This window comes from Besnoitia besnoiti, chromosome VIII, assembly GCF_002563875.1.
Source record: "Besnoitia besnoiti strain Bb-Ger1 chromosome VIII, whole genome shotgun sequence".
Taxonomy (NCBI): domain Eukaryota; phylum Apicomplexa; class Conoidasida; order Eucoccidiorida; family Sarcocystidae; genus Besnoitia; species Besnoitia besnoiti.
The window spans coordinates 1,606,284-1,621,460 of NC_042363.1; the positions used below are offsets into that span (position 1 = coordinate 1,606,284).

General features: G+C 57.8%; 2 protein-coding genes across 2 annotated transcripts; both read left to right on the forward strand.

Annotated features, from left to right (window-relative positions):
• Positions 1-2,019: 2,019 nt before the first annotated feature.
• Positions 2,020-2,477, forward strand: BESB_083550 (uncharacterized protein; the record flags this gene model as incomplete). The annotated part of the gene is made up of 2 exons (XM_029366705.1): positions 2,020-2,294; positions 2,411-2,477. 2 exons carry the CDS (start codon positions 2,020-2,022, stop codon positions 2,475-2,477), a joined length of 342 nt encoding a protein of 113 aa, XP_029217165.1.
• A 3,405-nt stretch (positions 2,478-5,882) lies between these two features.
• On the forward strand, positions 5,883-14,624 carry BESB_083560 (putative cell-cycle-associated protein kinase CDK; the record flags this gene model as incomplete). The annotated part of the gene is made up of 10 exons (XM_029366706.1): positions 5,883-5,981; positions 6,785-7,084; positions 7,505-7,900; positions 8,292-8,513; positions 9,097-9,272; positions 9,603-9,788; positions 10,102-10,358; positions 10,844-12,247; positions 12,629-13,270; positions 14,164-14,624. The coding sequence occupies 10 exons, from the start codon at positions 5,883-5,885 to the stop codon at positions 14,622-14,624; spliced, it is 4,143 nt and encodes a 1,380-aa protein (XP_029217166.1).
• Between the last annotated feature and the right edge of the window lie 553 nt (positions 14,625-15,177).

Consider the following 15,177-nt stretch of genomic DNA (forward strand, 5'->3'; position numbering starts at 1 on the left):
CATGCCATATGCGTATTTCCGTCAGAGTGCATGCTTTCTCCGCTCTCGGCGGTTGATGGGCGCTGTGAGAGACAGAGGAGATGGCGCGACGCGAGCATACGCGACTTCCCCAAGGAGTGTACCCGAGCGGGGTTCCTCACAGAAAAGTAGCATGAATCTGGTTACCGTGGCCCCAAATTGTTTCCGTTTTTTTCCGTATCGACTCGAGGGCCGACGGCAGTTTTTTCCTGCCCTTCCAGTGTGAAGCTGTCGGGACCTCTTGCGGCCCGCCGATTGTTTAATTGTTGCCCGCTGAACAAACGAGGGCGGTCAGTGGGGTTTATGGGGCGCCAGAGAGGCAGGAAGCGTCATTCACCTTGAGGACTTCGTTTGTTCGCTTTTGTAGCCACGCATACAGAAGAGGAACGCTGGCGCCGCGATTGTCTCACCACTCCACTGGTATAGCGGGCGCTTGTGTTCCTGTGTGCGCCGGTCACCGGTCCGTACGGACAATGGAAGGCGGAGCGTCTTTAGGAAATGTGTCTGTATGTAGGGTAGAGATTGTCCTTTGAGATCCGCGGCTCAGTGCTCAGATGGGCGGCTGTCCAACGAAGAAAAACACACGTGGCTCGGCGCGGCTGCTCAACGGTCACTTCCGGCTGTCTCCGTCGCTTGTACCGAATATTTCGTCTCGCCCGGGCTCTGCGGTTGGGTTATCGCGAACAAGTATGCACGGTGGCATATAGCCAGAGAGGTTTGCTGGGGAAGTACTCGTATTTCTCTGTAGTCCGTTGTGTGACATTTTTCTTGAAAGCTCGCCGAACTGTACATCTCCCCGGTCCACTGTGTCAGTCTGAGAGACACAAGGGCGGACCGGGAAGAAGCCACAGGAGAGCAGCTGACGTCGCTGGCGAGAGGCGCCCCACCATGTCCTCTGCCAGCACCGCTGCGTTCGCCATGTTGTTCACCCCGTTGGTCATTTGGCCCTCCTCCCTCGTATGATTGCTGTGTTGCGTCGTCTCCCCCGTCAAGGTTCTCGCGCTTTTACAGTCCCCTTTCCAGTTGCGCATCCGGTTCCGCTTGCCCTCCTTCGTGATCCGCGGGGTTTTCCGCCCAGGGTTCCCCCTCAGCCATGGCTGCATCTCGTCGAACTTCCTTCTGTGCGGTTCGTCGTGACCTCACTTTTGTGGCGCGCGACCATGCGCATGTCACCGCGTCCTCCGCCGCCTCTGCACTTCCTCAAGTGTGTGCGATTCCCGCGTTTCTTTCCTGTCTGCAGTGCGTGGAAACTGGACGCCTCGCCGCCGTTTGTCGGAGTTCCCCCCATGCTGCCCTCCACATACTGCCTCCGTCCTCCACTCCTGTCTTTCGTCTTGCGCCAAAAGGGGAGGCTGAAGCACATTTGGTCCCCCGTTTCAGCTGTCCGGTCCTTTCCGCATTCCGTCCATCCGGTGGGGCACGGGACAGCGATGCACATGCCAGCGAGCCGGCCGGAGGCGAGGAAGAGTGCACAGGGGGAGATAATGAAAAGGTGGAAAGCATGGACGAAGACGCCTTTATGAGGCGAAAAAGTGCTTCTGCCAGAGGAAGAACGCTTGGCAGCTGCAGGGTCGACTCACCGAGGAAGGTAACCCACGATACCAGCCGCACTCCCTCTGCGACCTCGTCTAGGGGTTTGTATTTTCTTGCCATGCTGCCGTGTCTTGCCATCGTCTTCCCTGCGCTGCGTCTTCAAGAAATTCCTCTCCGACTCACTCTTTTCTCTCCCCTGCTCCGGGCTCTGCTCTTCCGCTTCCTCCGTTATCCTCGCGCTCGCTCCTGCTGTGCCCACACTTACGCGTTCGAGGGCGCCCGGTTCAGCAGTGGCTGCCACGCATCCACTGGGAAGTTGTGAGTTCATTATACTGTAGTAAGACGAAAAACAAGAGCATCCGCGAGGCAAACGCGACGCTCTCGTTGACTCTGCGGCTCTTGTGCACGTACAGCCCGTTTCTGCAGAAAGTCAATCTGACAATGAACGGCTTGGATCCGGAGTCTGCAATGCCGTTGGCCAGCCTCGTCCGTGCTGCGCCTTCGCTGTGTGAACTGGATTGGACGTATAACCGTCTGGGCGATACTGGAATTCGGATACTAGCGGAGCACCGCCTGCGCTTCTGCACCAGCCTCGAAGTGCATATTCTCAATGACAGCCGCGTCTCTTCTGCCGGCGCGGAGGCCCACCTCGATGCTCTTGCCGCTGCCGATGAAGGGGCAGATGACGAGGAAGAGTTAGGTTATTATGAGGGACAACACCCGGAGAATACGAGCATAGTTATGTACGAGAAGGCATTCTGCCATCTTCTTTTGAGATCTGTCCCGTTCGAGAAACAGCATAACAGTCGCACCAGCTGCGTTGTCCTCCCACCTGTCGTGCGCCTCGTTTCTCGCGCAGGCAAGGTTATACGCAGGATCAGGACGCGCAAGAAGTGCTCGGACCGGAAGGCAGGGCTGCCATATAAAGCGCTTCTACTTGCAGGACAATTTCATAACGTAACCCTTTTTGAGCACTGGTTTAGGACCCTACCTCTGCTCTACGCCTTCGCCTGCACTGAAGAAGCTCGTCCTGGCCGGCACCAGGCTGAACGATCTGAGTGATTTCCAGCCGTTTCTGCAGGACTTGTGTTCCAGCGGAAACTCCAATCTAAAGGTGATCCCGCTGAGGAAAAACGGTCTTCTCCCTTCCATGGTCGTGCTTGAGCTGTCAAAAAGCATTATCGACGCAGCCACGCCCTATGGAAGCAAACTTCTCGCGTGCGGACTGATGATGCTAGATGCAACCGAAGGATGCGCTTCAAATGTCACAGCACTTATCGCTGGCGTCAACCTAGCTGTGTGAAGCGTCGTTCGCAACGAGAAGCTGGTGGAGAGACGAGGGCGGCGGAGCGCGTGGGTGCGGGGCGTGGCAACTGGCAGCAGACCGCCCTCGGTTTCTTTTTTGATATGCTAAGAAGGCATAGTGGAAGCCCGCAGAGACGCTGTATACTGGGGAGTCTCTATAACTTCGACCACTTGCCCCTCTAGGGGATTTCTTTGTTAGTTGTCGCTGTGCTTTGTCTTGACCTTGTTTTCCTTGGCTGATGCTCGTTTTCGGCCACCTGATCCGTTTGCGATGCCTGTCGCTTGTCATTATTTCTTTCCCGAGGGGTGTGTCTTGTCCGAGTTCACAGTTACTTCTCGTTTCCTTGTGTGGCACGATGCCACAGAGTGTCTGCCTGCTCTGTATCCGCGTCAGTGTTTCTCCATCAAATCATCGGCCGGCATCTGCCTGCTGTGGAGGAGAATGCGAGTTACTGTCGTGGTAATTGGAACACCGACTTGAAAATCGCTGTTGCTCTAGATATGTATATGTACATATATATTGAGCGACATCTACTGTCTCTGGAGGCTCGTTCGACAGGATAGCAGCAATGAACAGAACAGTGCACTGTGAGCCTGGATATCTTGCAGTTTCAAGATCGAGGGGAACCCGATTGGGGGCGCTGTTTTGCGGGAACAGAGAGACACAGGGTATTTTCGGTATTTCATCTGTAAAGCATGTGTCTTCGTCCTCTCCCAAACCAGAAGGCTCGCTGTGGTCTTCGGAACAACCTAGACAATTTTGCATACAATGGCTTTCCTACGGAATTGATCCGTCATCCGCGGGACCGTGGTCCAGCGACGTTTCTTTCGTTCTTTAGAGTTCTTTCTACTAGGCGACAAGTAACATCTGTGGAGAACCAAGCACACAGGTATTCTGCTCAGGCTCTGCTGCGTCGGGTAGACGTCCTTACATGACATACGTGCGAAGCACTGTAGACAAATGGATCCTTTTGGACTCCCTTGGCACGATGAGAAGGGAGACGAGAGCGGAAGTGGCCTCAGGCCGCACCTCTGACTGGCTACCCAGCGCAGCTCGCACAATCCCGCTATGCACACCCGCGAAGCAGAGTGTGGGCATTTCGGAACAGATATGCCGAAGTGTACTCTTGCAGAGATATAGAATTATGCATAAATGATCACGTGGGTCGGAGCGCATGCAGCTTTGTCCACCTTTGTAACCTCACAGGTTTGAGCAAAGGCTACCAAGAGTAACTACTGCGCAGACGCGGTCCGATATCTGACCAAGCGTGCTCGCTGCGGCCCGTAGATGCTACGGGCAGGAGTTGAACGTGACGTTTTAGAAGCCTGTCAGGCATTCCCAGACACATGTGTGAGTAATTTTGCAGTATACATGGACGGCCGTGCTCCTGCTGTGACCGACGCTCCCCGATCGGAAATGACCGCAGACGGCACATCTACAAACACGGGACGAAGCCTGAAGGACGGGTTTTACGTATATCAATTAATACATGACGCCAGCCTCCTGCACACTTCATTCCCCATAGGTCTCCGCGTTATTTACCCGTTTTCTTCGCTCTGTCTCTTTTTTTTCGTGCATACCGTGAAGCATCTAAAGTTGGAACGGAGGAGACCGACCGAGTCGCCTGCCGTCGCCACCACCATAGCCCGCGGGAAGTGTTGGCGACTGTGGTTCGTTCGCACGCAGAGGAAGATGCCTGCGTTGTCCCTAAGGAGATGCGCATGTTCTTCGGTTTCCCTCTATAAAGAGCGTTTACTGTCCTGCGCCTCGATGCTTTCGCCTCTCTTCGTCATGGGGTTGCTCTTGCACACACAGCTCGCGGTGTGCCTTGCAACCGCTGGCGACGATGCGCATCGATGACAAGGGTGTTGAAAACGCCACCCTAGTTTTTTTGGGTTGTCGTCTGTGCGAGCCCCCCAGCGTCGCTACGCCAAATGACGCCTGCTGCTGTTAACAAGGGTGAAAAGTACCACTTTTCCTACGTATTTTCCTTTGTGATTGCTCCTATATTCCCTCGCATATCCTGGAAGTCTTTTTTTCTGCCTACGGACGCCGCCAGGTTTGTTCGAAACGCGTCATGCTGAGGGAGTAGAGAGAGATCTTCTCTCCCTTGCGAGTATTGCACAGTGTGTGACGGTTCGCAAGGAAAAACCGAGGTGGAGGCGGGCTCTGCACTCGATGAAAAGGAATTCTTGAGGAAGAGGCTCTCTTTTCCTAATTCACCTCTCTTTTGTCTTTATCTGAGGCATTTTGCGTGGCATTTTCCCGGCGATGCACTTGCTTCCTTGAAACCGTCTCGCCTTCCTTCACTGCGCCGCGCTGTGTCTTCTCACCCGGCTCGGGGTAGTTCCTCGCCGCGCGTCTACATCTCGCACGAGGGTCGTGCCAAAACCGGTTCAAGCCGCTGTTTCGCCGAACCAAGCGACGTCCCCTGTGTTTATCCGCCTCTCCCCCCCCTTTCCGTAGCAAAATGACAAAGTAGACGCCCTTTTCGAACTGGGACGCGAGAGAGAGAGACATCAGCGGTCTCGCCGTCTCACGCGTAACGCACACCTACTAGGGCGTCAGCCTGCGGAAAGGTTAATCGTTTACTACACACATGTCCTTACTTGTTCCGGCACTCTTGTTCCCGTCTTACTTTAAAGAAGGAGGCTCTGCTCTCGATGTGGCCCTGAGAGGCGCCCTGAGCAACCGCGAATGTGTACGCCCCCGAGGACACTTCCAGGCCTTCCTCGAGCATTTCGATTGATTTAAGATGGCGTTTGAGGGGGAGACGGAGTGTATGTACACCTGAAATTACCACGTCTCGGTCAGGGGATCAGGGAAAGTCGAGTGTACGTACACGTGAGGGCGAGCCCACTGCGGGTTCTGCTCCTCTTCCGCTTCGTACTAGAGGGGCCGCTGCGGGGCCAACGTCTCTCTTGTCTGTCCGCTTTGGCAGTCTGCTGTCTTCCTGAAAGCGAGGGATTTTTTCCCTTCAAGAATCTCAAATTTCCTCGCGTGTGAGCTCTCGGACTTCTTCCCCATGAGTCTCGACGATTTCAAGGCCGACCTGATTGACCAGGTCGTGCCCTTTCGAACGACGTCTGTAAACGGCCCCAGCATAGAACGGAGACTCCGACTGGTAAGTCTTGAACACAGCATTCGCTTCTAGGTACCTTTCGTCGACTGGCTGTCGTCGGAATGCGGGGTAGTCGTCTTTCTGCAATCTCCCCCCGCCCTCCCCCACCCACTCCGTTCATTGGCGTCCACCAGCCCTGTCGCCCAACTGGGCGACCAGTCCATTCTGCTTTGGTTTTCCAGAGTAGTCTTTTGCTTCTCTCACCGGACCAAGCGGCAGTTTTGCTCCTTCTACCATTCACCATCTCCTTCCATTTAAGGGCTGTGCATGTCATCATCGAAGCCACGGGAACTTGTTCACCTCGGCCTCCCTGTTTCTCGTTTTCCGGGGAAGCTGTTTTTCGCTGACCTGGCCATCTATCTGCTGCGGTACAAGTTTTCTATTACCCGCCTCCTGTCTTTTTTGCTTTCTTCTCCCGCCTCCTCTTGCAGTGTGCCTTGCCCCCTTTATTCCATGTCTCTTTTCTGTCGCCGCACGCGTTCGCCGCCTCCGGCCCGCTGCCGATTCTCAACTGCATCTTCTTCCCTGTTCTGTGGACTGGACTCGTCTCTTCCTCCTCGGCTGGCCCGCCTAGCGCGTAGCGCTGATCTTCTATGTGTGCTTCCTCTCCCCCCCCCCCTTCCCACCCCCCTGCCCCCCATTCCGGTCGTGTGCTGCTCCAGCATTACTGGCTCCCTCGTCCTTCCTCGCACTCTCGTATCTCCTCCAGTCCCTATATTCTCTGTCCTTTTCCACGTTTTTCTCCGTGCGGAAGCCGCCTTCCTCCTCATGCATCCGGTATCTCGCTGTGTGGTGCCTGCGTGCAGGTCGAGCGCTTGGGCGGGGGGACGTACGGCGACGTCTACAAAGCTGTGGAGGAAGATGAAGACTCGCAGAAGAGTCCGATGCTCCGCGCTCGCGAGATGCCTTCTTCCTCTGCGTCTGCGCGAGGCGAGGCTGGTGAGCGCGACGCGCCGAGCAACGCAGAGAAGGCGGGAGAGAAGACAGAGAAGAATGACGAGTCGGAGAAAAACTACTTCGCCGTCAAGTACTACAAAGATGAAACGAGGACCATCATGGATGAAGGCATCAGCTGCACAACTGTCAGAGAGCTGTCTGCTGTTGCGGTGCGTCATACGCGAGGGAGGCGCGGCGGCGGATATCGCTTTCCGCAGGGAGTTGGTTCGGTTCGCAGCCCACCCCGTTTTTCGAGGTGTACGCTGCAGTACGTAGAGGCGTCTGAGGATGACTTCTGTTCTGCTCTGTCTGCATGTCTTCTGCTCCTGCCATACCAAAAATGCATTAAAAATTTTTTCGAAGGGAGGGGATCTATATATAGTAGATCGGTAGCGGAGCGTTCTATAACAAATCTGCACAAAGTGATGGATGAATGGATTCGAGGTCGTCTTCCAAGGTGCGGCGACTTCATGCGTTCCTCTGGTATCGCTGCTTTCCGTCGGTCTGGGCTTCATGCGTATGGGGATACGAGATTGCTTTTCTCTGACTCATTTCGCGCCTCTCGCGCCGTGTATCTCCTTTTCCTTCAGGGCTGCGGGCACCACCCGAACGTAGTGCGTATGGAGTCGCTTTTCGTAGATCCACTGCCTCGCCTCGCGCGGGCGATCAATCAGCAGCGCGTGGCGTGGGCTCGCGGGCAGCAAAGTTCACTCTCCGCGCAGCAGTACGCGCATCTGCAGAGTCAAATTCAGAAGGAGGAGCTGAAGCCGAACCAAAACTTTGTCTTCGCCGCCTACGAGTTCTGCCGCGGAGGCGACCTTAAGAAGCTCCTCGCGCTCCACCGGCAGAATGCCGGCGGGGCCGACGCGAACCACGAAAGCGGGACTGGCTCGCCGCCTCCTCTCAGTTGGGGCCTGCCGCTCAGACACGCCAAGCGCTTGGCTTTCCAGCTGCTCAACGGCCTCGCCTTCCTCCACAGCGAAAACGTAAGCGCGAGACAGGCCGCGGCGCGGAAGAACGGGGAGCTGAGAGGGCGAGGACGCGCCTGCAGGCGCAGCGGGCTCCTCTGCCTCACACCTGACTCGCGCCTAGGAAGCAGCGTGCAAGCAGAATTCCTTTCTGCACACAGAGCCGGGGGAGGGGGGGGGCGAGGGGGGGGGACAGGCGCCGTGAAGCAGGAAAGGGCGAACGCGGAGCGGAAGAGGAGGAAAACGGCTGAGGGTTGCCGCGGATCGTCGTGTACTGTGGAGCGGGTTGCGGCGGGGAGGGGAGAACGCAGAGACAAGAGAAGGCAGTGTGCACTTGGAGTTGGCGTGGCGGACGCCGTTGCTCTCCCTCTGAGCGTTCGCGTGGACGCTGTCTGTTGTCTGTTTTCAGCTTTGTCACCGCGATTTGAAGCCAGACAATCTCATGCTGACTGGCACGGATCCGGAGACGGCTGTTTTGAAGATCGGTGACCTGGGCCTCTGTCGCGAGTTGCGCTACAACGTAGGCGACATCACGCCGACGGTGTGCACCATCTACTATCGCCCGCTCGAAGTCCTTCTCGGCCGAATTCAACCGGCAAACGACAGAGATCGCGCAAAATACGGAAACGAGGTGCGCCCTGACACACAGCGGCGTGCTGTGCCTGCACGAGTACATATATACATACATACATGCACACGCACATACTTATACCCGTACACACGTATACACACATGTATATATATATATATATACCTACATACATACATGCATACATCCTTATGTATATACGTGCATATATACATTTATATATCTGCATGGCTAGACGCTTCCGAGGCAAGACGTTGAGGGCGGGTATGCATGCGCGTGACTCTACACTCATGTACTGCACAGAGTGCACTTGCGCCAGCGCGCCTCTCCTCTCGGCGGAGACTCGCAGGTCGCCCGCGGCCGTTTGGAGCGGGGCGGCGCGTCCTCTTTAGAGGGCGTGTCACCGCCTTGGCGTTCCAGGGCGCGTGGCAGAGCCGTCCGATGGGAGGGGGGGGGGGGGGAGGACTCACGGGGGCTGCGCCAGCGCTTGCAGCAAAGAACGGCTTGGCGGCGCACTACGGCTTAGGAGTCGATCTTTGGAGCGCAGGGTGCATCATCGCAGAGATGATTCGTGGCATTCCTCTCTTCACGTTTCGTGGGCTGCGCGGGTGTGTGTGTTGCGCAGAACGGCTTGGCGGCGCACTACGGCTTAGGCGTGGATCTGTGGAGCGCAGGGTGCATCATCGCAGAGATGATTCGCGGCATTCCGCTCTTCAAAGGCACGCAGGAATTTGAAGTCCTCATCCGCGTGACCAAAGTCCTCGGCACTCCGACCGAGGAAGAATGGACCAACTGTTGCAGGTGAGACCCCAATTGGACGAACGGGGCGCCAACTAGAGCACAACCCTGCGCCGGGCCGTCCCCATGCCTGCCTACACAAATATATATATGCATAAATATCTATATATAACGCTGTATATAGATCTACATGTTTATTTACGTGTTTATGTGTGCAAATACTTGAGGGTGGATTGTCGCGCGTCCACTGGGTCCGTCACGACTGGCGCCTGTGGCTCCGAGCTTCGTCCTTCCCTCCCCCCCCCCCCCTCTTCCCTCTTCCGATTGGTATGTTTGTCACTCCAGAACGTCGTTCATCGCTGATGCGAGTTGTCTGTTGTCGCGCGTGTGCAGCCTGCAGCACTACCCGTTTCGAAACCGCTCGGAGAGCCACTTTTTTTCTGAACACGACAAACGGCAGAACCTGAACGTGGTGCTGCAAGGGAAGTTGGATCTCGACGGCCTCGACCTCCTAGCGCGCATGCTTGACTACAACCCCTACCGACGCATCACCGCCGCCGAGGCCCTGAGTCACCAATGGTAACTCCTGTCGCCTGCTTCGATACACCCACGTACACAGCGAGCTTGCGTTTGTATCTTAATGTACTTGGAGACGCAGAGAAATCGAGGATATACGCGCAGCAGACACGCACAAGAAGCGAACGGCGAGGGAAGCGTGACGGAAGTCCTTGTTGCGGGCAAGCCGCCTCCCCCACCTCGTCTGCCTGCGAATAGGGGACGAGAGGCATTGCTGTGAATGTTCGCCGCGCTGTGCACTCGCGCTTCAGTGACTGTGCGGCTCAGATCGACGTGGCGATGCTCCCTTGGTTTGTGCCTTGTGCTGCTGTCTCAGGTTCACGGATGTCTGCTTTCAGCAGCTCGACGGAATCGGTGTGCACAACTGGTACCTCGACGTGCTCAAGTTCCGCCTCGGCGAGAAGACCTTCGAGGCGATGGAGCGACACCGCCCCCACGTGCTGAAGAGTACGCGGCTGTCGCACGTGATCTGTCAACGCAACTACAAAGGCGCGCTACTGCAGCGCATCAATCGCGTCTTCCGCGAAATTGGCGGCTTTCAAGACAGAGAAAAAGTCGACTACTGGCGCGCCGGTGAGTCAGCGGAAGACAGCGTCGACGAGCAAAAAAAAGTGGACAACTTGGAAAGCGCAGAAAAGAGAAGGGGGGAGTCAGAAAAGGGCCACAAAAGACGACGCGGGAGGAGAAGAGAGGAAAAGAATAGAGTTGAGAAACGCAGACTCCGGCATATGGCAGTGACGCCACGCGGTCATAGAAAGACGAGTTGCAGGTGGCGGAAGTCTCTCGGGTGTTGGAGTCCGCTTGCATGCTGCGGCACGCGGATTAACCGATGCCCGAGGATCTTTCTGTGTCCTGTGTCTCTTCGGTCTTTCATAGCCAACCGTGTTGTCCTCGCTTTGGTCGCCTTTCTTCCGTTCTCATTTTCTCTCTTTGTTCCGCTCTTTGTGTTCGCCCCTGGAGCGCCTGGCAGGGAAGTCTCGAGTTGTCGGTTGTGTGTGGGGGGTTGAACGAGAGCGCGATTCCCGTCTGGCGTGTCGTGTGTTCTTCCTTTTTCTCAGTCCTTGCGGCAGAGGAGGCCCAGCAGCGGAGACGGCGGCGGTCCCAGCTGGCGCCCGCAGCGGCGTCGCCGCCTCCCCTCTGTTCTTGGCCGTCTTCTCCGCCATCCTCTTCCTCGCCGCGCTGTCCTGCACATGCGCCTCCCAGCGGAGCGGAGGGCCGCCGCCATCGCGCCGCTTCTTTCTCGCGCGTTGGCTGTCTGTGCGCGGCCTCTGGCGTGCAGCCTTCTCCCCGGAACCCGAGTCAGGCTTCGCACCGCGCCTCTCCCTCTTCGGTGGCGTATGAGTCACCGTTCGCGTCCGCGTCGTCCGACGAAAACTGTCCACCAGGTCTCCTCGATCAGCAGTCGTCTCTGTCGTCTTCCCTGGCGCTGGAAAAGGCAGCAGGCGGTGTGCCCTCGAAGGGCGGCAAGTTGAAGAAAGACACGCGAGAGAAAGATGGACCGGCGCCTCCCGTCTCCCTCCGACCCGACGAGCCCCCGGTCTCCGCCGCGGCCCTCGCTGCCGCGCCTTCGCTGCTGCTTCACGCGACGGACATGTGCACCCGAGGAGGTGGCCAAGTGGAGAGGACGCTTCTCGGTCTCGAAAAAAGCGCGCGAGACGGCCGTGCGCGCTCGCGCGGTGCGCCTGAAGCTGACAAGGGCTGTCTTCTGGCAGAGGGACGTGCAGGGGGGAGGCCACGGAACGCGCAGAGCGAAACAGCCGTGAGCGGTGTGGCGTCCTCCTCGCGGCCTGCGGTCGCCGAGAGTCGAACGCGTCCTCTGCAGAGTCCCGCAGGCACAGCCGCGCGGCCTGCCGACTGCCAAAAAGGCCGACCCGAACCAGACGGGCGCCGCTCCTCTTCGCTGGGGTCTCTGCGCGGCACTAACGTCGCTCACATGCTCCTGGCAAACCCCCTCAGTTCGCTCTCGCTGCTCTCAAACCGCAGCTTGTTTGAAGCTCCTCCTCCTGCAGGCGACCAAGCGGACCCAGAGCGGGAAGGGAGACAGAGGCGCGGCGATACCCCTCGAGACAGCGAAAGAGAGGCCGGGGAGGCTGCGGAGAGGGGAGCCGAGTCGGCGAGCGACGGGCTGCGCGGCAGCGGCCCTCCGGGGTCGGCGCGGGGGGGCGGACAGCTCACACGCAGCGAACCACGAGGGGGAGGGGCGGCGGAGTCGCAGGAAGACGGCCGTCCCGACGGGCTCGTGTCTGTGGAGGAGAGAAAGCGTAATCCGCCTTCGTCACCGTCTCCCTCTCTTGTTCTTCCTCTCTTGCTTTGCGGAGCCAGCGAAAATGAGCCTGAGGCCGGCGGATCTCTTCAAGAGCCCGAGGGACGCTCACAGGACCTGAGACGCGCGAGAGAAGGCCACGATGCTCCAAAAGCAGAAGAGAAACGCCCGTCCAAAAGACGACTTGTAGCCCCCAGCGGTAAGCAGAAGCAGCGGACAGAGCATACTTTTTTGGCAAGGCGTCAGGCCACGCTTCAACTTGCGAATTCTCTCAAAGCCGGTCTCACACCGGTTTGCCTGTTGACTGCCGTCTGCACACGTGTGAGCGCACGCAGTGTTTGAATAGGTAGAAGCATGTGCGAATGTTAGGCGGCGGAAACACCACCGCAGAGCTGTTTTCGTGGCGTTTCGTGCGCGGTGTCGGATAATGTGGACCTCGCTTCAATCGCTTGAAGATCTGGTGGCGCTTTCGGGGCTTCGTCTGAGCAAACGGATGCAGCCACGTACGCCCCATACTAGCGCGAGAAGGGTCGCTGCACAGCTGCCTAGCAGGTGTCTCTAGGCATCTCTTCGACTTCAGCGCAGCCCTGGCTTGGCCTCACCCTAAGCTATCCAGTCCCTGTCTCTGCTCGTCTTCGCATGCGGACAGGCAGCGCCGGCGGGTGCGGCTCCTCCTTCTCTGTCGGGTCAGAACGCCCGCAGGCAGAGGCGCTGAGTGTACGGTGTCCGCGGCTGAGCAGCGGAGACGGCCAAGGCCTCGGGGCGGACGGCACCGCGCGGGGGCGGCCCAGTCTGCGGTTGAGGAGACGCGCGGCGGAAGAGAGCGGTGCTGAGGAAGGCTTAGTTCAGCCTTCTGCGTCCTCGGCACAAGCAGAGGACGATGCCCTTGCCCCCCCGGCGGATAAGCAGGGCGCGAGTCTGCGCTTCGCCTCTGTCGCTGTGGCCTCGGCTGCACAGGGCGGCGGTCCGCGTCGTCTCGGCACCGCACGGGCTCAGCAGGCGGTGACTGCGGCGCGAGAAGTGCCTCGGGCGCAAGAGGCAGAAGACCCGGACTGCGTGAACGAGAAGGGCGCACCGGGCGGCTGCGTGAAGAAACAGGTGCCGGCGCAGGCGCCGGCGGCTCGTTCGAGGAGGTGTCTCGCGCTCTCCGCGTCCGGGGGGCGTCTGCTGCTTTCCCCACCGGCGAGCGGCACAGCAAGCAGCGGGGCTGCGCAGCAAGAGGGTGAGCGCGCGAAAAAAAGGTCTCAAAAAAAACGATGAAGTCCGCCGGTCTCTGCCTGGTGATTTGAGAATTTCAAGTGTGTGTTCAAGTGTCTCTGTGTCGCAACTTCCAGGTCTCTCCCGCGCGTTAATGCGTGGGGGGCGGGTTTGTATTGTCACTTTAAATAATTCCGCTCAGTTGCATTTGTTGCATGAACGGAGTGTTTTCTCGCAGGGCTGTCTAGCGTTTGGAAAGTGTCCTGCTTCGAAAAGAGACTGGTGCGCTTCGATGTTAGCTGGCGCATCCAGGCGCGAAGTTTTTTTCCGAGTTTTATTCTCTGCGTATTCGCACAAAGAGTTTGCGCACATGGATATCCTTGGGCGGGCGCGGTCTTGTGTGTCGTTGGTTCTGAGGAACGAAACTTTATGGAAAAGGAGTCACGAGTTTTCCATTTAACAGTCCCATACGGCGCATCGGAGTTGCACCGGTCATAGCCCCTAACTCACACAATTACGCAGAAGTTCTAAAACGGTTTTTTGTGGTATCCTGTGGAGTATTTCCCGCCTTCGTTTCTCTTTCCTCCGTGGCGAGCAGAACGCGAGCGCGACCCACAGAGTCCCTCCTGCGTGAATCCGTTAGCGCTAAAAAGGCAAACTCCTGCAAAGGCTGAAAGAATTCGTACTTAAAATCGATTCATGGAGATCCCCGTCCTTGTTCGCCTCTGCTCCTTCGTGGTTTCTGGTGCCAGCTCCGTTCGCTCCTCTCATCTGTCCTGTCGTCTTCTCTGCTCTCCTTTTCGCTCCTGCATGCCCTGTATTTCGGCGTTGGATCGAGCGGATCATTTTTTGTGGTTTCATTTCCTTTCGCCGGGGCGTGATGTGAGCCGCGTTCTCTTGCGTGTGCCATTCCCTCAGGGCCGCCAAAGTCCCTTCCTTCGGCAGCGGGTTTTCGCGGGGGTGTGCGGCGCTCCACGCGCGTTCAAGCGCTTGGAGCAGCCAGCCACGTCTCTGCGCCTTCGGGTGCCGTCAAAGAGGGAGATTTGGAGGGCACCGCGTCTGTCTCCGCGGCGACCGACGCCAGAGAGAAGGCGAAACGGACGCTGGGGGCGCCCCCATCCACCGCGCCTCCTGGCAAGAAGTCTGCTGCGGCTGCCAGTGAGGGGCAGGAAGACAGCGCGGCGAGTCGCGGCGCAAGTCTGAAAGCCGGTGAGAGAGGGGAGAGAAGAGGCCTGACACCATCCGCAGTTGCTGAGGCAACCGCAAAGAGAGAAAGGAACGAAGCGCTGAGCAAGAAAGAGACAGTCAGAGCATCGGCTGGCGCAAAGGGCCGCAGAAGGGGCGGCGCGAGCGCGGCGGGTCGCAGCACTGTCGCGTGAGAGCTTGGCGCTTCGGTTGCATTCGAGCTCACCGGGAGCTCCCACAGCACTTGAGATCTGAGCGACACAGCTCGCAGAAGGGCATCGCGCAAACGCCAGCGTGGCGGCAGCCGCAGAGTGACGCGAAAAGAAACAGATCATGAAGAATTAGGGGCGCGGGAGACAGAGGAAGGCGGAAGACAGGCACAGATGGCCGCCACAGAGCTAGACTAGACGCTAGGCATGTTGTAGGCAAACATGCATACGCCATCCACACACAGCGGAGTGGGATTGAGAGGAAGAACGAATGATCCGCCTGGCGAAAGCGGGGGGCAGCACTCAGGCGAAGAAGAGAGCACTGACAGATAACCAGATATGTGGGAGCAAAATCTTGTCCAAAATAGGTGTTTTCTTTCCCCGTCCACCCTCCTTGAGTGCTCTTCAACTTGTCTTAGACGCGTGAGTGAATACTGTCTGTAGAAAACCAGGTTGATTCAGATGCGGAAAAAACGAAATGAGGCATATGTCTCTTCTGCTCCTCTGGTGAGCTGCCTCCCTCGAGGCAAGCGCGTCT